The following is a 21,542-nucleotide window of genomic DNA, read 5'->3' on the forward strand; positions in this document are numbered from 1 at the left end:
GAGAGGATTAAAGGTCACAAAGGCTGCGAAGCCAAGCACTCAGGGTGAGGCAGCCACATGTCAGTACACACACGTGTGTATGTATGTGTGTGGGGGGGTCTCCCCCCATTTGCATGTCAGCTCCTCAAGGCAGGAACTGTGTCTCCCCATCAGGTGGCCAGGGCCCCACTGGGGACACGGCAGAGAGGAGCTAGCTGCCCACGAGATAGTGTGGAAGGCAGCTAGAAACACCTCACTTGCTTGGGCTTTCACGCTTCCATTCATTCGGCAAGCATGTACTGAGTGTTCAGACTGTGCCCGGCTCCATTCGGAGCACGGGGGGGGGGCCCCCCGCAGTGAGCAAAACAGACAAGGACCCCGACCCGCCCAGCGCTGCCCCCGCAGGAGAACAAGCCCCTGAGCAGGAGTGACTTTCCCTAGAGAAAGGAAGCCGTGTGTTTTCTGTGCCCAAACAGCTTGGACAGGTCCCAGTTCCCAATAATTGATGCACTTCCCTGCATTCTCCGTCAGACGCTACTGGATGAACTTCAGCTTCCCCTTGACAACTCAAGGTCAAGCCCGGGAACGTCAGTCTACAGAGGACTCCCCAGGTCCTTGAGGCTCCCGGGGCCCCTCACCCCGACACTAAATGGCTCCAATCCCTTGGCTTTTCTGAGCCCCTGGTGTTGCCCTCTTTGTTCTCTGTTTCCTCCCACGCCATCAGGCCACTGGCTGTGATTCTGGGGGCTGTCACTGCACCTGCTCCAGGAGCTGGTCTCCTGGTTGTTTCTGCTCAGCTGCTCTGACCCGAGCCTCCAGGGAGGCAGGCTTGTAAGAACTGTGCACAGAGCTAAGCACAGTGGGCTGCGAACAAGGTCCTGCAGGGCTCTCCTGTGAGCTTTCCTGCCCGGGCTTTGTGTCGTTCAGCCTGAGTTCCAAAGGGTGGGGCCTTTGTTTTGTTCTCCAGAGTGACCCAGCACCTAAAACAATGCCTGGCACATAGTAAACACTCCAAACTGTTTATTCTTAAATAAACATACAGCGTCCTTCGAGCTTAATTCATCTTTTTCTGCTTCTGTTGAATAAACGAACCACCACTGCGTGTAAACGTGGAGGGGGTGGGTGGGTGCCAAAGTGGATCCTGACCCCTGGGGGAGAGGGGAAGTTCTGAAACCCTTGAAGACCTCCGGGCACCTCCCCAGTGCCAGACACTCAGTCCACCATGTGGGAGGCCCTCCGTCTGATCCTGGCAGACAGTGCCTACAGATGCCCCAACAAACCTGTGCACATACACACACACACACACACACACACACACACACAGCAGAAGGACAGACTCAGTGCCTGCTGCCTGGCAACAGAGTCAAGTCCACCCAGTCTAAGTCCCTGGGTGGGGAGGGGACACTCAAGGTCCCTCTGCCCACCTTCCGGATGGACAGCAGTGTCCTCCAGGAGCCCCAGTGACTGCGTAGTGCAGCCAGTTGACATAGCCCTTTCATGGCCATCATTTCCTTGAACCCTCCTCACCCATGGACATTTCTATCCACGTCTCATGAGGAAAGCGAAGCTTGGAGAAGGCAAGTGCCCGAGCTGACAGAGCTCATGAGTGGCTGCGCTGAGACAGACCCGCGTCACTGCTAGACCCCCTCACCTTGGGAGAACAGAGGGCAGTGATGGTCTAGATTCAGAAGCGCTTGTTTCACAGGGCTGGATGAGCCTAGGTCCTGCCCGGCCCCACCCAGCTGTGTGGCACTGAGTGACTTCACCCCCCGGGTCCCAGCCTCCTCATCTAGCTCCCATGGTTAGTGACGTGGATCTCAGGAGGTCACTGCAAAACTCAAGAGGGTAAGAGGCATGAGAAGGCTCTGCAAACTGAAAAGCACTGTGCAGAGGAACCAGGTCACCAGTGGCCTAGTCACCTAGGTTCTCTGAACCTCAGTGCTGTCAACTGAAAACAGGGCTACTGGCCCTCACTTTGCGGGGCTGGGGGGAGGAGTAGGCAAACTCGCAGAGATGGGGTTCTGACACTGTGGTTGAGGTTATGATGACATCCGTCAGCCCCATTGGGAAGAAAACCACTCTGTCAAAAATCAGGGTCAACTTTCCAGGGATGAGTCACGTGGCTGTTTACCCTACTGTCCTCCCAGATGAGAGGCCCCAATGTCCTCCTCAGTTTCAGGGAGAGCACCCCTTCTTCCAGGGCAGGTAGGGGATGGCTGGACAGGACTGACTGAACTGGTGAGGAGAAACGCTCTTCCCGGCAAGGCCCTGCCCTGCCTTGGATGTAGCGTGTGGATGAAGTACTCAGTGCTGTGGCAGCCACTGTGCAGTCATGAGGTAAAGACCAAGAAAGAAGCCCGAAGCCTTAGCATCACCAGAGCCTTGGAGCCAGGGAACAGTCTCCTCACTTCACCTTTCCTAACTGTGAGAAACAGGAGCCCTGTTAGTTTAAGCTGCTGCTAGAGGGGTTTCTGTGATCTGAAATGCAAAGCTCTCTGCACTGATTCAAGGCAACAAGAGCCCAAACTCCCCAAACAGGAGCCTGGGGGAGCCCAGGGGCACTTCCCTGTCTGTGTCCTAAAGCCCCTAGTTCACTCTTCCCTAGAGTCTTTGCCTTCAGCTCAGGAATATTCAGCCCCAGCGTGTGTGGATTTTCGTGGAAGGAACGCTGTGCATTACTTGGCAGCCTCCTCTGTGCCAGGAGCTGGGACACAAAGATGAAAGGGCTGACAGTCTAGCTAGAGAGGTGTCCTAAACACACATTGTGTGACATAAGGTAATGTAGTACAGAGTTTTAATATCACATAATTTATCAGGTAACATATCACCTAAAAATACAATAAAATGAGCTCTCAAATATCACATAATAGAGTATCACATAATATATCATGACTTCATACTGTATCAGAGGATGCGCTCCTGAATTAGACTCTACACCCCCCTACGGTAAGGGCAGGGAGGTGGCCATGCTATGGGGCCCTGCGGTGGAGGCTGGGGTAGGGGTCAGGGAGGGCTTCCAGGAGCAGGACTTAGCCAGACAGACAGGGTAGAAGGGCATTCCAGGCAGAAGGGACGGCGTGAGCACAGAGGCCAAAAATAGCCCCTCTGGGCGAGGAGTTCTGCGTTGATGGAGTGTAAGTTGGGACACCGGGAGTGACCGGCTGGAGCCAGGTCGCCTAGGGGGAGGGGCAGCTGCCCTGTAAGGGAGTCTGGCCTCTATCCTCGGCTGTGGAGAGCCCCTGAGGGGTCCTGAGCAGGGGGAGTGAGGCAGTCAGACCTGGCTTTCAGCAGAGCTGCTGGGAGGGGCTCAGGTATTAACTGCGCCAGGGAGCAGCTGGGCGGCAGGGCCAGGCCCCAGGTGGCCGTGAAGTCTGGGCAGAGAACTAAGCACTGTGAAGGCAGGAAAGACTCCTGCTTCGCCCTCTAGAAACGTTTATACTAGGAGGTCAGGAAGGCAGGGATTTATACCTTCCCCTAGAACCAGCCTCCGGTCTGCAGGAGCAGGTAGAAAAAGGACGACCAGGGTCTGCTGGCGCCCCCTGTGCCAGGCGATCCACTGTGCCAGGGGCAGGGGCTCAAGGCTGGGCAGTGGGCAGGACAGGCCTGGTCACTCCAGTGCCCTCCATTCTCCTCCCACTGCTCCTCTGGAAGCCCCAGGTCTGGAAAGCAAGTTCTGGTCACTGGTCGGACCCCACGTCATCACCAGGGGCCTGGGGCCAGCGGCCACGCCTCCTTCCCCAGGCCCTCCTCACCTTCGGCTCCACGGGGACCAGCTTCTCAGGCAGCAGACACGGGAGGGAGGACAGAGTTCACAAAACAGTTTCACATCCTTTGTGCCACTGACCCCTGGACAGGTGGGCAGTCAGGCTGGCATCTCCCGGATACGACACTTGAGCAAGGCCACCCAGCTACGCAGGCCCCTGGGCAGAGACGAGACCAGCCTCAGAGTCCAGATAGGTAGCTGCCCACCCAGGCCTTAGCAGGGAGGGGGGACCTCGGCCCATGCCCAGCCCTGCAGACGGGGAGACTAATGGCCCTGAAATTGTGATAAACTTATATATATTTTGTCCTGCCAGAGCTGCCACTTCTCCAACCGAAACTGGGAAGAGAGGAGAAAGGAGTGAAGTACGGCGCCTGAGTAAAGCGCAGAATAAACGCCCTCCGTAGCCCGAGCCTCAGCGCGTGAGGACCGGCCACCCGCGGCGATGTGGACGACAGGCTTTTTCCACTGCCGGGGTGAGGGGCAGCCGAGCTTCTGGGTCTCACGGGACAGTGCCGGGGCAGGCAGTGAAAAAGGGGTGCCGGCACTGAGAAAGGAAAGGGGAAGCCCCCAGTCCCCTGCCCCTGCCCCGTGACCCCCCATGAGGTCACGCCCATCTGACACCTGGGAGGTGTCCCTCTCCCCACCTCCACCTGGCAGCCCTGGGTCTGACTCTCAGCTCCCCTCAGGGGTCCAGGGGGTGTGAGGAAGGTGGCCAGGCCTTGCCCTCCCCTCCCCACCGCCGCCAATGCTGGCCTCCCAGCTGCCAGCCCTGCCCCAGCACAGCCCAAGGGCCCCCACTCAGGCCACCCGGTGACTGCTCCCAGGAGGTGCCCAGATTCCAGGCAGACGTCTCCCAGAAGTTTCTGGCGGTGGCGGCGGTTCTTAAAAAAGGCTTCCTGTCATACTGCAATCAGCTGGGGCGCCAGGCGCTGAGCGTTTCATTAATGCCACTGCTCTCCCAGAGCGTCTCCGTGTTGCCTTCCGATGTGTTGATGGCAGTCTCCGCGCTCTCTCTGCCCCCGACCCTCCCTCGGGTTGACGACTTTCTGCTGCCCTGCCCACACTGTGCCCTCCCGGGCACCTTCTTTCTGCCTCGTCTCCTCCAGCCCGGGTTTTATGACAACAGTCACTTCTAACCGCCTCCCATTTTAAGAGCTTTGAGAAGGAAAAACAGTTCGGCAGCGTCCAGGATACCTAATTAGGTGGCCTTCAGGCACCTTAGAGGAGGAAGAAAAGTCACAACTGGTGCAAGAAGGGGAAGAAACACCATTAAAAGAAAACAAGGGGAAACCAAATAAAGAGCGGAGATAAAGAGTCGGGAGAAAACAGCGGCGCCTGAGAAACACGGATTCCAGCCGCCAACTTTTACGGCGTCCAGCCCTGTTATTCATAAGCGAGTTTCCTCTCTCACAAAGGACCTTTTGCACGGTTTTCCCTGCTGCCTCCAAACCAGCTGCTTGTGCTGTTGTATCCTGAGTGATGATGAGGCTCTGAAAGGGTTTTTTGGGAACAGATGGCCAGGGGAGAGCTGGGGAATGTGCCAGCAGAGCGCTGGGCGGGCTGCCAGGGCCTGCGGTGACTGAGTGCTTGGGCTTCCAGCTCGCGTGCTTTCCCTGCCCTCTGCCCTCCGTGGCGCCAGCAGGCCTTCCCAGCGAGCGCTCGGAACATCTGGAGTCTGGGGCTGCCAGGAGGGGGGGCCGCGGCGGCCGGGCGGGGGACCCTCTGTTCCAGCGGAGCTCCCAGGGCCTCGCCACCAGGCCCGCCTTGTGGAACAGCTAATCAAAACCATAGCGCCCGAATGGGAACCAGGCGCGCTCCCAGCTGCAGCCAGAGGCCGCCAGGGCGACTTAACCCCGTGTCAGGCCTCGCTGGCGGCGGCACTGGGGGTGGGGGGCTGCTGACACCACCACCCCCACCGGCCCAGCCCACCCCTTGCCACCCCCAGCGGTCTGTGGGCTCCCCGCGGCTCAATGGAGCCTGCAAGCGCCACAGCCTGGCTGCTTACATAAGAGCTGCTGCTCCTGACAAGGCCCTGCACCCGCATTTGCTGGGGGTCTCCGGGCTCAGGCCACCCTGCTGGGCGGTATGTGAGCTTCAGGGCCCCGGGCGCGGCTGAAGAGCTCGGAGTTTGGAACCAAAGAGACACGGGCTCAAAGCAGCTCCGCCACTTCCTCGCTGCATGGCCTTGGGCAAGCTACTGCCCGTCTCTTGGCCTCAGTTTCCCCTCCGTGAAATGGGGAAGTGGTGCTAACTTGTGGGGTCAGCATAAAGGGTAGAGATAAAGTATGGGAGGTGCTCGGCACGCAATGGGCACCCCCCGCTCGGTCAGCGCGACTGTTGGTGAGAGTCTGTTTATTAGCATTATTACCACGTACAACCACATGTTATGCATGTTCTTTGGTATGAATCCGTGAACTTTGAAAGCCCAGGGATTTCTGGGCTGGCTAGGTGCTCGCCCCCCTTTAAGGATGCAGGGCCAGGGGGTTTGCCCCAAATGCCGGACAAACAGGAGTCCCCCATTCAGAATTATTTGCCCTTATCTGCCCTTTGTCTGGTCATTCATCCATTCCAGGCACTGCCCTTTCCTGAGATGATCCTTCCTGGGATTCCATATGAAGTTGTTACCTTGTGGCTGTAAATTCCTGAGATTTCCCTTCTGGCACTGAGAAAAGGCCAGCCCTTTCTCATACTGGATCTCCTTTAATCCTTCCAGCAAGGTGGCGAGGAAGGTTTATAAGCTCACACTTTACACACGAGAGAACGGGGATCAGAGAAGTTAGGTAACACACCCAAGGTCACATGGGTAGGAAGTACCAGTGCCATGATTCAAACCCAGGTCTCCAGCGCCAAAGCCTACACTTCCCCTACTTCGTGGTCTTGCCAAGGGTCTCCCTGTTGTATGTGCCTTAAAGTTAAATGACAGCACCAGAGAGAACTGAAAGGAACTATAGGGTTCTCTCAACTCAACACCCACCTGTAGCATCCTGGACCACTGAGCCTCTGAAGGGGTTTCCAGAGGGGCACTGGCTCGAAGAGATGCCCTGGAGGTTAGAGCATCAGAGGGGACTTTGCACGTCTCTGACTTTCTGAGCAGGAGAGGTTGGTCCCTTCTCACTGTCCGAGACCCCAAGTTTTCATTCATACACAGCACGGTGGGGAGAAGGGTGGGGTCTGTGAGTGCGTGTCAGCGGGGGAGAGGAGGAAGAGGTGAAGACAGTGTGAAAGGAGAGGGGAAAGCAGTGCCCCAGTGTCTCCCCCACCTCGGGACCACCCGGCGAACAGCAGAGGGCCAAGTTCTGCATTCCAAGGAAGCTAACCTGGGGGGCTCCCCAGCCCACGACCCCTCCATCCCAGTCCCTGCCAGCCGTGTGGACTAACGGTGTCAACCGAGAGAGGAGAAACGGCAGCTGAGAGAACACTCCGTGTTAGAACAAACAGCTGGCGACAAACGTCTATGTAATTGGAATGCCAGAAAAAATAAATTGCATCCATTTTTATGACAAGAAGGGAATTTAATGGTGGTTTCCCACCCACCCCCCTTCTTTCCCAGCATAGACGGACTCCACAGGCTTTGAAAGCACATGGTATTTAACTCAGTAACATGGCTCGGAGGATGTGGAAACAGGACCTCCTCTCACCACCCCATTTCCATGCGGGGGGCGGGACAGGGAAGTGATAGGAGCCCCGGGCACCTCTCCTACTGGCCAGTTCCTCGGGCCTCTGAGCCTCAGATTCATCGTTCCTGGGACAACGTCAGGATCCACCTTGAAGGGGTGGCGGGAGGAGTCAACGGGGTGATCTGTCAGAAGTACTAAGCACCCAGCACCTCGCCTGGCGTGGGATCCAGGCTCTAAGAACGTCAGGTAGTATCAGGATTCTCCGCGTGCACTGCACTGGGGTCCCAACAGTCTCTGTGAGCAACTTTCAGATCTGTGTGAATGCCCGTGATGGGCAGAAGGGAAGGGAGAGTAAACGCCTGTTGTCATCTAGACAGAAAAAGGAGCTGAGGTGACCTCAGTTCGGAAAGTCTGACCAGAAGGGGCCTTAGAAATCACTTCTGGGGTCAACTCACCTTACAGAAGTGGAGACCAAAGCCCCAGTGGGGGTGACTGTGTACGTGGCAGGTGGGGACAGAGACAGGACAGTGTCCCTCAGTGGGGACTCTGGGGATGCAGGAGACCCTGCACACGAGGGGCTGGATCCAGCCAGAGCAGGAGCTGGAGACTGCCTCACATACTCTGGGGCTCCGGAACAGACCACAGAGAGAGCAGGTGCCACCAGGTCCTGTCCGAGGCCTGGTTTCAACCACCCAGACAGAATCCTCTCGGCTCCCACTGACCCCCCAACCCAAAACCAATGTGCTACCTCAGCTGGCCCCCAGCGCCAAAAGTACAGAAGTCTGCACCCAAGATGTTCTTCCCAACAGGGGTCCGGCTACCCTGGAACCTGCCATCACCACGAAAAGCCTCCCCTACCCAGAAAGCAGCAGAAAGAGAGAAGATGCGGTCGAGCTATGCCAGCCTCACTGCCTCCTCTGGCACTGGACCACCCACAGGGTGAGAAGCAGCCTCTGGCCTTGCAGAGCCAGCCTTCCCTGCCCAGCTGGCACACACGGCTACAGCCACAGCTCCGGGGTCACCAATCGATGCCCAGGTGTCTGGTAGGGCCCTTAGCTCAGCGCACCATAATGGACTTCTCTCTCCCCCCACCCCACCCCCGCCAACCTGGGGCCTGTGAGAAACCTGGGGGCAGGAACCTACTGGCCATCTATCACCAGGGCTTAAGCGATGCCATCAGTGTTAGTAGCTGCTGCCGCTGTTATTATTATTATTATCATTATTCACTGGAAGGCAGGGCCCTAGACTGTGGGAAACTGCTCGTCTCCTATCCCGCAGGCCCGGCAATGCCCACCCTGCCCAGGTGTGGAACAGTTCTGCTTCTCTTCCCTTCTCTCCTCCTCAGAAGCTCCCAGGAGTCGCTGCTTTAAAAACAGGAGCTGCGGAAACATGGCCCAGAGCCAGGTGCTTAATGTGCATTATCTCCGGCTGCAGCCGGAGCTCGAGCTGAGATCTGCAGAGCCCTTCCACTCCTCCCACCTGTCTCTCCGCTTGGCAGCCTCCGACGAGCCTCTCTGCACGACCAGGGCTTCCAAACGGACCCTGGACCCTCAAAGTCACCTCCTGTGAGGTCCAGATATAGAGGACTCACCCGTCAAGGTCCCCACCCCCAGCAAGGAAGGGCTGAGATGGGCAAAAGGATGTGCCTGGGGCCTAGAGAGTAAGGAAAGATCACTTTAAATCCCACTCTTAACACAGGTCTGGAGGGACAAGGCAGCTCATCAGGGAACACTGAGTACAGTCGGTCAAGGAGGTGTTCTGGAAAAGGGTCGCCCAGCCTCTGGGGCACATGAACTGGGAGAGAGCCGTGCTCCGTGGGACAGCTCAGAGCGCCATCAGTGGCACTGGTGATGACCATTTATGAAAGACTTCCTTTCAGCTGGTCACTGACATCAGCATCATTTTCTAGTTTCTTCCTTTCTTTATCCTCCATTAGAATGTAAGCCTGACTCACTCCCATCCCCAAACCCTCAGGCTGCCCTGAATGGCTGCAGGGGAGGGGCAACAGGGGCTTGATTTGAGCCTCGCATCCACCTGCCCTGTCCACAGGGACTAGGGAGGGTCAAGCCCACCCCATCGCAAATACCCGTCACAGTGCCCACGTGCTGAGGATGGGATTCCCCAACACGGAGCTCACTGCCGCTGCTCGACAGACACTGAACGAATGAATGTATGAACAAACGAAGGAACGCGTCTCCAGGGACACCAGCTCCCTTGGTTCTGGTTAACAAAAGGATGGCCTCTCCCAGGCACTCAGGGCCACTGGGAGGGTCACTGAAGTCCATCCCTGAGGGCATCCCTGAAACTCACCTACCTGCATGGTGACAGATGCAGGAAGGCACACACACCAGGAGTGGGGTGGTACTGTGATCCGCCAATCTACCAGGGCAGTTACAGGGCCCAAGAGGCCTCAGATGCCCCAGCAGCCCCAAGACCCTGTCCCATCCCTCCCTCTAAGTCCTCTGGGCAACGGTGGCTGTCCAGGCATGGTCCTCGGGAGATGGCAGCCTCAGGACAGCCCGCTCGGCAGGAAGGGCTGCAGGATGCAAGGGGCCCCTTGCCCTTCAGAGGTGAGGCAGGACCTCTGCTTGCAGAGTCAGACTAGAAAGGGCCTTGGAAATCTCTGATGTTTCCACCATCCCCGTTTATTGAGGAGAAAACTGAGGCAAGAAGAGGTAAAGAAATGGGTCCAAAATGATACAGCTAGTAGGTGGTGAGCCACGCCTTGAACTCAGGGCTGTTTGATGCTCTTACCCACAATCTAACACCTCAGTCTCCCAATCTGGACAATGGGGAGGCTGGACCAGATAGTCTCTAAGGTGTCTTAGATTTGATGTGATTTCAGGGGAAGCCAAAAGCTCGTCTCTGCTGGGCATCGTCACCCCACCACCCCCCTTCTTCCCCCTCACCTCCCAAGTGTCTAGTTTCCTCCCCAGCCCAGGGCACTTGCTCCAGTCAAAGAACAGGGAAGGAGGGGGACCCAGCACTCTGGCCTTTGGTGGCTGACGGGAGGACTTGGGGAGGGGGGATGAGGGGCAGAGATGGGGGAAATGGCGCTTGTCCATCCTGCCCATCCACACCTCCAACCGACCACCACCGAACGCCAGGGGAAGTTCACCGAGAGTTTACAACCCTCCTTTGTCACCGAGCGCTGCATGGGGCCATCAATCACGCCCTTAATTTACCCGCGTCACCTTCCAGAGGAAAAGCCGCCCTGCGAGCAGCCAGTGGCGCTTCCTCTCTCACCCACTTGAGGAAGATTTCATCTAATTGGTCCACATTAAATCACTCCCAGGATCGCAACGTGCCATCACCGCAGCAGCGGCAGTGGCTGGCGGTGGGGACGTGCCGGGGCCCTCCCTGCTGTGGGCAGGAGAGTCCACAGAGGGCCTCCCTGGCTGGAAGCCTCTTGAAGAGGCCCCTGGGAAACCTGGAGAACACAGAGAGGGGCCTCCTTGAAAGGGGGGCTGGGGGAGGAATGTCAGGGATGCGGGGAGGGGCCGGCCAGGAAGGAAGGAGGAGGTGGTAGGAAGGAATGAATGGAGGATGCCGGAGCCACTTGGCTACCCCCCCGCCACTCCCCATCCCTGGATGCCCAGGGGAGTCAGGCATCTCTAACCCCTACCCTCTTCATGGATGCAGACTGGGTCCCACCCTCTGTCTCTCTCCCTCTAGCCTCGTGGGCACAGAGATCCAGAGGGTTGCCATGAGCCTTGCTCCGCACAGCCTGGCAATGACCCCCAACTGGAAATGCTGGAAGCCTAGGCCATCTGCAAAGCGTAGCTGTGCCCGACACCTTTCCTCCCGCCCGTATTTCTCCAAACACATCAGGCTTTGTACAGGCTGTTCCCTCTGCCTCAGATACTGTTCCTGCTTCATCTGCCCGGTGACCTCCTTGTTGTCCAGCTCAAACACCACTTACACAAAGATGACCTTTCCAACTCCCTTGGGCAGGAGAGGTCACCTGTCCCTCTCTGCCTGGCCTTCCCCTGCCCCAGCACAGGACTCCAGTGCCTCCTTTCCTACACTCTTCTGCCCTTATCCACGGGCAGGAGGGTCTCTGAGCATCCTGTGAGCTGCAGGGGTGCTGCGACCATATGTGTATCATTTTTATACCCCTGCCCGGCAAGCGCGGCCCATGGCTGGGGCTCAGTAAATCTCTTCAGAACGAATGAATGAGTATCACGTGCCTTAATGCGCGGCCTCAGGTAACCCACAGGCCAAGTCACATTACCAAAACACACCAGAGGGCTCTCCTGGGCTGTTACCAGTTCAGGAGATCTCCCCCTGATATGACATCCATCAGGGGTCGCATGGGGGATTCATCCTAAGAGCACGTAAGGCCAGAAAGAGCTTCAGAGATAAGCTGTCCTCCTCAGTTAAGTGATGAACACACGCAGGTCCAGGGTGACTGTCCCAGGTACCCAGCAGCCCCGTTCCCAGGAGCAGAGTCACACACAGTCCCAGGGGTCTGAGGAGCCCTGAAGCTGGCGCCAACCCCAGCAAAGCTCCTAAGGGCCGAGCTCACCGGTCCCTCTGGAAGCCTGGGGGCAGTGAGGGGCTCCCCAGGCTCCCGTCCCCACCTCCCTGTCTTCCCAGGAGGCTGCCGCCTGCGTGGCTGGCACGTACCTTGCGCTTCTTGGCGCGGCCCTCGGCCTGCAGGGTGCGGGTGCAGCGCTGCACACACTCGGAGAAGCTGAGGTTGCTGTGGTCAGCGCTGTAGTCCAGGTCGGCCAGCCGCGCCAGGGACAGGATGTAGTTACAGGCGATCCTCAGGATGGCCAGCTTGGACAGCTTCTGCCCATATGAGTAGCATGGCACCTGGAGGGTGAGAAGGCGTCAGGAGGGGCTGCCAGGCTCTCTGCTGAGAACGGCCTGGGGGCACCTCAGCCAGGCAGGGGTAGGGCCCCTCTCACTGACATCTGCACCGCCGGGCAGGGGACTGCAGGGCGGCAGAGGTGGCCCATCGAGTCCCTCAACCCGGATTTTATTCCCTGTTCTGAGCACCCGCCGTTTCCACACTCACCACCTTGGGAGGCATCCACGTTCCCACGTCACAGGGGAAGTAACCGAGACTTAGCTCTTGCCCGAACGTCAGTGCGCACGAAACACAGTGAGTTCCCCCAGGACAGAGCTCCACCCCCCTCCCTCCCTGAGAAGGAATCTCTCAGAGAGAACCGATGTTTTTTAGCTCTGAGGGTCTATTTATTCATTCAGTGGCACTTGTCTTGCTGGGCACTTGGGGTCCGACCACAGATAATAACTCGGGTCTGCCATCAGAGAACTTACACTCAAGAGGGATGTTATAACGTCAGAGCAGAGTTAGGTGCCCAGGACTCTGGGAACAGACCAGAAGCAAAGTGTCAGTGCTCAGCTGGGGGGCCCACACACGATTGGCTTTCTTTTGCTTTTCTCTTTTTCTTTCTGCCCTCTGGACCTGGGGCGCTGCTGGGCATTGCAACAGGACAGCCCCAACCAGACTTGACAGCCTTGACGTTCATCACCAACTAGACACTCACTAATGGCACAGGGATTTGTATGCGTGAAGCGATGGGGTCTCTAACATTGTCCACCAATGCTCCTGCTGCTTGAGCAAAAAGCTACAAAGACTGCAGCAGAGTTCTGTGTCGTAACATGGAGACATCACCACAAAGTCCACCCGACAGGTGCTAACCAATACAGCTGCTCTGACGCGTCGTTCACCTAAATGGCCCAAACGTGCACTGCAGCCAAGGCTGCGGCATCCTCCTCTCTACGGCTCTCCAGGATCTACACGCAGCGTCCATCCCCACCACGGATACCTGGTACTAACCCTCAGCCCACAGAGAGTGGGGCGCCTTGCAGGGACCACTCAACAAGCACGCCGGGCACTGTTCTGAACCAGCGGTTCTCAACCAGGGACAATGTTGTCCCTAAGGGGCAGCTGGCAATGTCTGCAGACACTCTTGATCGTCACCACCGGGGAGCAGGCGGGGAGGGGCTACTGGCCTGCAGAGGCCAGGGAAGCTGCTAAACATCGTACAGTGCTCAGGATCCTACGGTGCCTCCACAGCAAAGAATGACTCAGCCCAAAACGTCAGCAGCGCTATGGTCGAGAAAGCATGATCAAGAGAGCCGCTTCAGATGAGGACCCTAAACGCGTCAACATCTTGATCTCACGTTAAAGCTCACTTCGTCCAGCAGCTTTCCCTGACCTCCCACCCAACCCTACCCCGGGGACTAGGGCTGCCTCCCCTTGCTGGTGCTCTGATAGCCCGCCATCTGTCCTTAACTCCTGATTACTGGGACTCATTTCATGGTCAGTCTCTGTGTGAGCTGTCAGGGGAAGGCCTCTGTATGCAGAGCCTAGCCCTGGTCCTGCCCATCACCGGCCTCCAAAGGGTTTGTTGACTGAGGGAATGAGTGAACAAATGAACGCTCTCCCTCCATATCTATCAGGTGACTCCAGAAGGTTTAGAACTGGGTTCAAAAACCGTTCTCTCTCTCTCCCTCTCTCTCTCTCTCTCCTTTTTGGCCACACCGCTCAGCTTGTAGGATCTTAGTTCCCGGACCTGAGATTGAACCCGCGCCCCCTACAGTGGAAGCATGGAGTCCTAACCACTGGACCGCCAGGGAATTCTCAAAATTCTCTGAGGATAAAGATTTAGTTATTTGGTGCAGAGGTGAAGCTCATACACCTTTTGGTCACCTGGGCTAACTCCTGGCTCTAGCTACAAACCCTGGGCAAGAGACATAACCGTTCTGAGCCTTGGTGTCCTTGTCATATTGCTAACAGGACTGACCACAGAGCGTGGTAAGGACTAAAGGAGATGGCATATGCGCTGCACATAGTAAGGCCTGATACAAGTCAGTGGCATTATTACGGTGGGTGTTGCAGAGGGTCTCTAAAGAGGGTCTCCAGAGAGGGTGAGAAGCAGGAGATCTGGAGCCAGGACATACTGCCTGCTCATCCCCCACCCCCGGGGGTCCTGAGACCACAGGCCCGAGGTGAGGTTTGCTGTCACCTTTCAAAAATCCTCTAGCACACATATATATGGAATTTAAGGGAAAAAAAATGTCATGAAGAACCTAGGGGTAAGACAGGAATAAAGACACAGACCTACTAGAGAACGGACTTGAGGATATGGGGAGGGGGAAGGGTGAGCTGTGACAAAGCGCGAGAGAGGCATGGACATATATACACTACCAAACGTAAGGTAGATAGCTAGTGGGAAGCAGCCGCATAGCACAGGGAGATCAGCTCGGTGCTTTGTGATCGCCTGGAGGGGTGGGATGGAGGGAGATGCAAGAGGGAAGAGATATGGGAACATATGTATATGTATAACTGATTCACTTTGTTATAAAGCAGAAACTAACACACCATTGTAAAGCAATTATACTACAATAAAGATGTTAAAAAAAAAAAAAATCCTCTAGCAGCCAAGGAGTTGCCCTTCACCAGGCCAGGAAATGCAGGGAGGGGCAGGGAGGTGACACAGGGACCACCAACTCCTGTGCATTCCCCTTCCCCGTCCCAGTCCTGGCCACAGCTCCAAACCCATCTGAGAAAAGCCTGCAGAACAATGCACATTGCCTGTTCTCATCCAGAGTCCAGAGAATCCTGCTTTATCAGCCTGAACAAATGAACAAGGTCTGTGGCACAGAAAGGTTCCCTGGGGCAGGGGCATGGGTCTCAGGGACCAGCCTAGCACCTCTGCCTCCCCTGCACCCAGGGAGGGAGTGCCTGCCTGGTGGAGGCTCTGGACACCGGGCACAGCTCTGTGACACAGGCCCTAGTGTGGTGTTACCCAGAGGCCATGCTGGGAGTTACCCAGCTCTTTGAGCCCTGGGCCCTGAGCAGCTGGGCTTCCCTGCCAGCAGGGAGCAGGGATCTTGGAAGGGATCTGCACATGGGGATCCAGGGTCATTGCGGGACCACCGAGCAACAGGTGAGGCCAAGGCTGACCTAGGGGCTCCCGTGCCAAGTTCTGATCCAGTTTTGCCCCAGATTTGTCACTCTGTCCCACTGCTTGTGTCAAAGTCCAGGTCTAACAAGAAAACCATCTATTGAGGGGGCTGACCTTGTGGCGCAGTGGTTAAGAATCTGCCTGCCAATGCAGGGGACACAGGTTCAAGCCCTGGTCCGGGAAGATCCCACTTGCCACGGAGCAACTAAGCCCATGCGCCACAGCTACTGAAGCCTGCACGCCTGGAGTCCATGCTCCGCAGCGGGAGAAGCCGCCGCAATGAGAGGCCCGTGCACCGCAGCAAAGAGTGGCCCCTGCTCGCCGCAACTAGAGAAAGCCCTACGTCACACTGCAATGAAGACCCAATGCAGCCAAAAATAAATTAAGACGCAACTGTGGAGTTTAAAAAAAAAAACCAACCCATCTATTGAGCTCTGGTTGTTTACCTGGCACCGTGGTCACTATTCACAGGTAGTTTCAGCCCATTGAAACTTTCCCCCAAATAAAGATTGTTACCCCATCTGCACATGAGGAAACAGAGAGGTGACATATTGGGCCCCAGGTCACTCAGCTAAGACCCAGTTGGAGCCAGAAGCTCGTGTGTTTATCGCCCAAGGAAGGCGGGCTCCCCAAACTCCCACCAGGGGCTTGGCCACTGGGCTCTCCAAACTCCCACCACCAGCGGTGGTGATGCTGGTGCCCACGGCCCAGGATGCAGGAGCTGGGCCCCCAAAAGCCCAGCTCAGAGGCACCCTGGCCTATGAGGATCTGATTCTAGGAGGTTAAGGTAAGGCAGAAAGAGCTGGTCTAAAGCCCAAACATCGGGGTGACTTTGGACAGGTAGCTTCACCTCTCTGAGCCTCAGTTTTCTTATCTGGAGAGCGGGAATAATGCCTGGGTACCCTGGATGACTGTTGGAACTAGGTCATCCCCTTGCTGTTTCTTGTGATCTACTAAGGCCAGGCAGAGGGCTGGGTGTTGTGAATATAATTCATCTTTCAACAGCGCCATGAGGTAGAAATGACGACTGCCACTTTACAGAGAAGCATTTGATGCCCAGGGAGCGTAAGAACTTCCTGTATCTCTCAGCTGATGAAAGACGAGCTGGGTTTTGAACACACACCTTACTTAGCTGGGCTCTTTCCACTCAGCCAGAAGCAATGGCTTGGGGGTTTGGATGAGCATCTATAGCCTATGGTGGGGAGGTGGGCAGCCCCCCCTTCTGAGCAGGGGATGGAGAGTCCTGGACTCCCTGGGACCCCAGCCTTAGTGCATTACCTCTCTGAGCGTCCACAGCGTGGCCCAGAGCCCAGCCATCCCACCACCTGCCGGAGACCACACAGCAGTCATCTGCTCAGCCTGGGCAGGGGACAGAAGCCAAAGGAGACAGCAGGGCCGCTCGGCTCCAGCTACTGACAGGCAGCAAATCTTCCTGTAAAGGAAAAGGACCTGCCTCACGCTCACCCCACAAGAATCGTTATGCTTCAGAGGAGCAGGTGCAATATGGGGATTTTTCACCAGGTCCCACGTGCCCCTAAAAGATTCCATCCCACCTACCCCAAGCTGGACCCTCTCCTGGCTCCAGCAAGTGGGAAAAGGCAGGAAGGGCACTGGCCTGGGATTCTGAGGACCTAGCTCTACTCCGGGCCATCCACGTGATCTTAGGTCCGCAACCATAGGGGACCTCAGTTTCCTCACCAATAAAATGGGCATCAGAATACCTGCTACCTCAGAATGGAATCGCCATGGGCAGATGTAGGGAGGCGCTACAGAGAAGCAAAGCCAGGAACCAACCAGCCAATGCAGGGGAGGCCTGGAAGCCCTCTACCCTCTTGCCTCTGTGCCAACTCCTACCCCACCCTTCAGACCCAGCCCAAGACGCCCACCGAGACTCCTGGACCCACACAGCTCCAACATCACTGCATCCCCGGCACACAGCCGAGCACTTGATCCCATCTGAAATTTTTCTCTAATCAGCTCATGTCAGTGAGTGCTGGCTCCCTGGGATGAAGCCGCTCTACACAGGCTGTTTAAGGTCCTTGTCAAGTTCTATTTAAACAAAATCCCAACCTGCTACACAGCAACGAGGCTGGACCCTGAGAACCTGGGTCTGAGTAGTTAAGAGCCATGGCCCAGGGCCAGACAGGACAAATCCTGGTCACTCACTCCAGCTCTGTAAGCATCCCCGTCTGTGAAATGGGAAGGCGGCACGACAGGGCCAGGTAAGGCACCTCGCCCCGTGCAATGAGGCTCAACAAGCTACTGTCGTGGTGACTGTGGATGCGAGGGGGCAGGAGACAGGCTTTTATCACCCCTCTCCCATCTGGATGCAAGCAGGTCCGTCCCCCATTCCCTGAGGAAGGGGGTACAGGTTGCACTGGGGCCATGGGCCCCTGGCATCCTATGGCGCCTGAGACTGAGGGAGGTGCTGGGCTGGGGGTACCATCCTCATGCCCCCTCCTGGGCCATCCTGAGTTCACTTGCTGAGGACCCCCTGGGACACTCCAGGGGCAGCAGAGGAGGGGCCCCTGGTTTGGTACTTCAGCAAGTCCTGAGGGCTCCCCCTTGCTGCCCCAGGCCTCTGCCTGGCTAGGCTGCCATTCCTCCATCAATGCTGACAGGAAATCTGCAGCACACACACCAGATGCCCCGAGGGTGAGCACAGCCTGTGAACCAGAAGGTTCTGCGGGGGAGGCCGAGGCCCACAGCTCTGGCCCCTCCCCTCACCCGCCCAGCAAGGCCAGGCTTTCCCTTGGACCCTCTCCCACCCGGCCTGGAGCAGCCCTGCACATGGGCCAGGCCCAGCTATGCACACATGGCCTTCACGTGAGGCGGCGGGGGGGGCCCCGAGCAGCTGGGCTGGTGGCATGTGCTGCGGCCTGACCATCTGCCCCGCATACGCACCCCCTGGCCCCGCTGCCGGGGGCCTCCCTCTCCCCCACCTGCACTTCTCATGGCCAAGCGGCCCCCCACCCCATTCCCTTCCTGGTTGAGAGCATGATGGGTTGGACAACACAGAAGACTGTCTGGCTTCCCCCTGCTGGGGGTGGACAGCTCCCGGGTGGTCACCAGGCTGAAGAGCGGGGCCGTCAGGAGCCTGGGCCCTGGAGCGACTCGCTGACTCCGATTCGAATCCAGGCTCTGCAATGACAGTGGCACACAGCCACGCAGGCTGTGACTGCACCACGCCCGGGAGGGCGCCGGCACCCCGGAGCCTAGTGAACGGCAGGCCAGGGAGGCCTGCAGTGCAAACCCAGGAGGCCTCATGCGGTGGCCAAAGGCTGCGAGACCTCCACCAACTTGCAGAAGTTCCCTGAACCTCGGCCTCACCATCCGTGAAACAGGGGTGGGAATGAGGGCGGGAGGGTGGGGGGGTGGAAACGATACCTACTTCATTAAATGAACTAATACGCGTAACACGCTTAGCACACGACCCAGTACAAAGGAAGCATCTGATAAATGGCAGTTTCTATGATTCTTATTAAAATGATTACAGAATTCTTATTTCTACATCTGTCAAGGCCTTTGCCCAGCCCTGAGGACGTTGCAGACGTTCGAGAAATGTTCATTCCTCCTACGGCCCCCATTCCTTTCTTCATGCGCTCTCTGCAGAGAAGCGGTGTGTGAGGTAAGCATTAACACCGTTTTCCAACTTTAGCAACTGAGGCTCAGAGAGGGAAAGTGACTTGTCCACGGTCACACAGAACGCATACAGCAGAGGTATAACTCAAACTCCGGCCTCCGGACTCCCCGCCCAGTGCTCTTTGCACCGTACCAGGAAGCTGCTCAGAGAAATGAAGCCCCAGACCAGAGCCACAGCCCCAGACCTGACCTCGGTGCTGCAACAGCCACGGCCTCATCTCAGGAAAAACCATCCTTCTTCCTCACCCTCCTTTCCCAGGGTCCATTTCAGACAGTCAAGCCTACGCCTAGATCCAGAGTCACAGCCTGCCTGGATAAGGGCACACACACACACACGCACACGAGTGTGAGTGTGTATTCACGTGCGCACTTTCTACAGGTGGGATACTGAGGTCCAGAGGAGGAAGGAGTGCCTCTGAGACACAGGACTTTCCCCATCGGATGGAGGCTGTGATGTGGACATGGTGAGTGTGCCCTAGCGATACTTCTTTCCCTCGCAGACAATAGACCGGTGCCCACCAGCAGCCTTTTTGGGGAAGGGACAGATGGACTGGGCAAGGGGGGGAACAAACCAGAGGAGGCGCTTCTGATCACGCATTTGTGTGTGCTCTTGGGCACTAGTACTGATCGTGTGTATAGGTACAGCTGTTTGTACCTGTGTGTGTGTGTGTGTGCACACTTTCTCCCTCTTATATAGAACTTCCGCACAAGAAGGGTGGAAGGGAAAGGAAACCACGATTAACCATCTCATCTCAGAGAGTCAGCCATGTGTACACCCACCTTCCGACTTAACAATACTGCGAGCGCAGGGCCCACAGCGCTGATACAGCTGACACTGTGAGAAGCATTTGGCCAGGCAGGCATTCCAGAAACTTCTGTCACCTTCCCTAACCCACTAGGTGATCTTGGAAGCGTTTCCTTCATTCTTTCTCCAGGCCCCAGTTTTCCATTCCATTAAATGGAAAGCTAATTCAATCGACAGGGATGTTAAGATCAAATAAGATGGAATTTATTACTGAAAGAAGTTAAAGCCACTGGACAAATGAGATGTAGTTGAACACACAGAGACCGTGAATACTTTCTCGGAACTGAAAGAGGCAGCTGGAGGAGTAAAAAGGACGCTGAACTGTCAGTTAAAGGACCTAGGTGCCAGCCCTGACCGTCCTCTCACCAGCTGTGATGCTCTGGGCACGTGGCCTCCCCAATCTGAGAGGGGTTGCCCTAGCTGCAAGGTGAGCAGGTGGACAGTCATCTCTCTGCCATCTCATCCTTCCATCCTGGGCGGTAGGTAGCAGGATGCCCTCCAGGCTGCCACCCTCTGACACAGAGCCACTGCCTGAGGGTGAAACTGAATTCTCCACTGGGCCCACTGCCCAAGGTCCCAACTGTCTATGACAGTTATCTGACTCCTCCACTCCACTCCACCTCACTGACCAATCATCTTACTCAAGCCCAAATGTGACACTTTGGCTCAAAAGTCATAGAAACTCTTTTCCCCAGGAGTTTAATTCCCTTCCCATGGATGGACACAGGCACCTTCCCTGCCCCACCCACAGGAGGAAGAGGAGAGTGTGTGATCCAAAAAGAAGATCATGTTTTCTGAAATCCTTTGTTGTTGGCTAAAGCCCAGAGAGGGTAAGTAACTTTCCTGAAGTCACACAGGAAGTCAGCTGCAGAGCAAGCAAAAATCCTGACCATTCAAACCAGTCACATCCACCCCCCCCAACCCTTCCCCATGCCCTGTGTGGGCTGGGGGCAGGGGGCACTTACCACACTCTTCTTAGATCTCCGCTCTGTGAAAATGCCCAGCCTAGAATCCCGGGGCAGTCTCAATCTTGTCTAAGTGGAATTGTAAAACTGCCACTCCCCACTATGGGTAACTCTTGGACAAATATTCTTTCCCATCGGCCCCAGAAGACAGTGTCTGGTGAGGACAGCCCCCACCTGCCCCAAACTAAGAAGCCCCTAACCCACCCAGAACTAGTTTCTGAAGATTCCCCGAACCAATCAGTCCCCTCAGCAGACCTGCCTGCTTCAGCATGCGGCGGGCGGCGAACGGCAGCAGTGGAGGGGATCTCCTGGAAAGGCCCTCTCCAGCCAATTCCTGAGGCCGCCCCTGCAGAGGGGGCTCAGGCTTGTACCCCGGGTCCTTAAGGGACACCAGGAGCGAGGGGTGCAGAGCGCAGAAGCAACCTGAGTTCAGGGGCATCCCTGCTGGGAGGTGGGGGCTGAGGAGGTGCTGACAGGTTCCCGCGGGCTGCGGGACCCTTATGTTCTGGCAAAGCCAGGACCACCCCTCCGCAGCGTTCCGGGCCTCCAAGACCACGCCAAATTGCCAGAAGGGTAAGGGTCTTCCCCCTTTCCCCGCCGGCGACAGATTCCCACATTGCCCCTCTCCACTCCCCACCGCGCCCAAGGGACCCCGGGAGACGAATATTCGCTGCCATAAAAGTGAACTATGAGGGGTGAAGTCAGACGCGCAGACAGGGTCACCCCAGGGGGGACGGGGGTGGCTGTAACCAGGGCGTGCCCGAGCCAGAGATCTCGAACCTTCACCCCGACTTTGCAGACTAAGAGCCGTACCAACGCTGTGGC

General features: G+C 56.9%; 1 protein-coding gene across 2 annotated transcripts in view; it reads right to left on the reverse strand.

Moving 5' to 3' along the window:
- ATOH8 (atonal bHLH transcription factor 8) overlaps window positions 1–21,542 on the reverse strand; it is a 34,711-nt gene that overhangs the window by 11,726 nt on the left and 1,443 nt on the right. Inside the window, exons 2-3 of one of the 2 annotated variants that reach the window (XM_033431376.2) lie at window positions 11,989–12,180; window positions 5,700–7,672 (exon numbers count right to left, since the gene is read on the reverse strand). In XM_033431376.2, the coding sequence (XP_033287267.1) occupies window positions 7,667–7,672; window positions 11,989–12,180 (198 nt within the window). In that variant the 3' untranslated portion in view covers window positions 5,700–7,666. Of the gene's footprint in view, window positions 1–5,699; window positions 7,673–11,988; window positions 12,181–21,542 lie in introns of those variants that run through there. The other variant, XM_004271600.3, reaches the window with a different exon arrangement.

This window comes from Orcinus orca, chromosome 13, assembly GCF_937001465.1.
Source record: "Orcinus orca chromosome 13, mOrcOrc1.1, whole genome shotgun sequence".
In the NCBI taxonomy this organism is placed as follows: Eukaryota; Metazoa; Chordata; class Mammalia; order Artiodactyla; family Delphinidae; genus Orcinus; species Orcinus orca.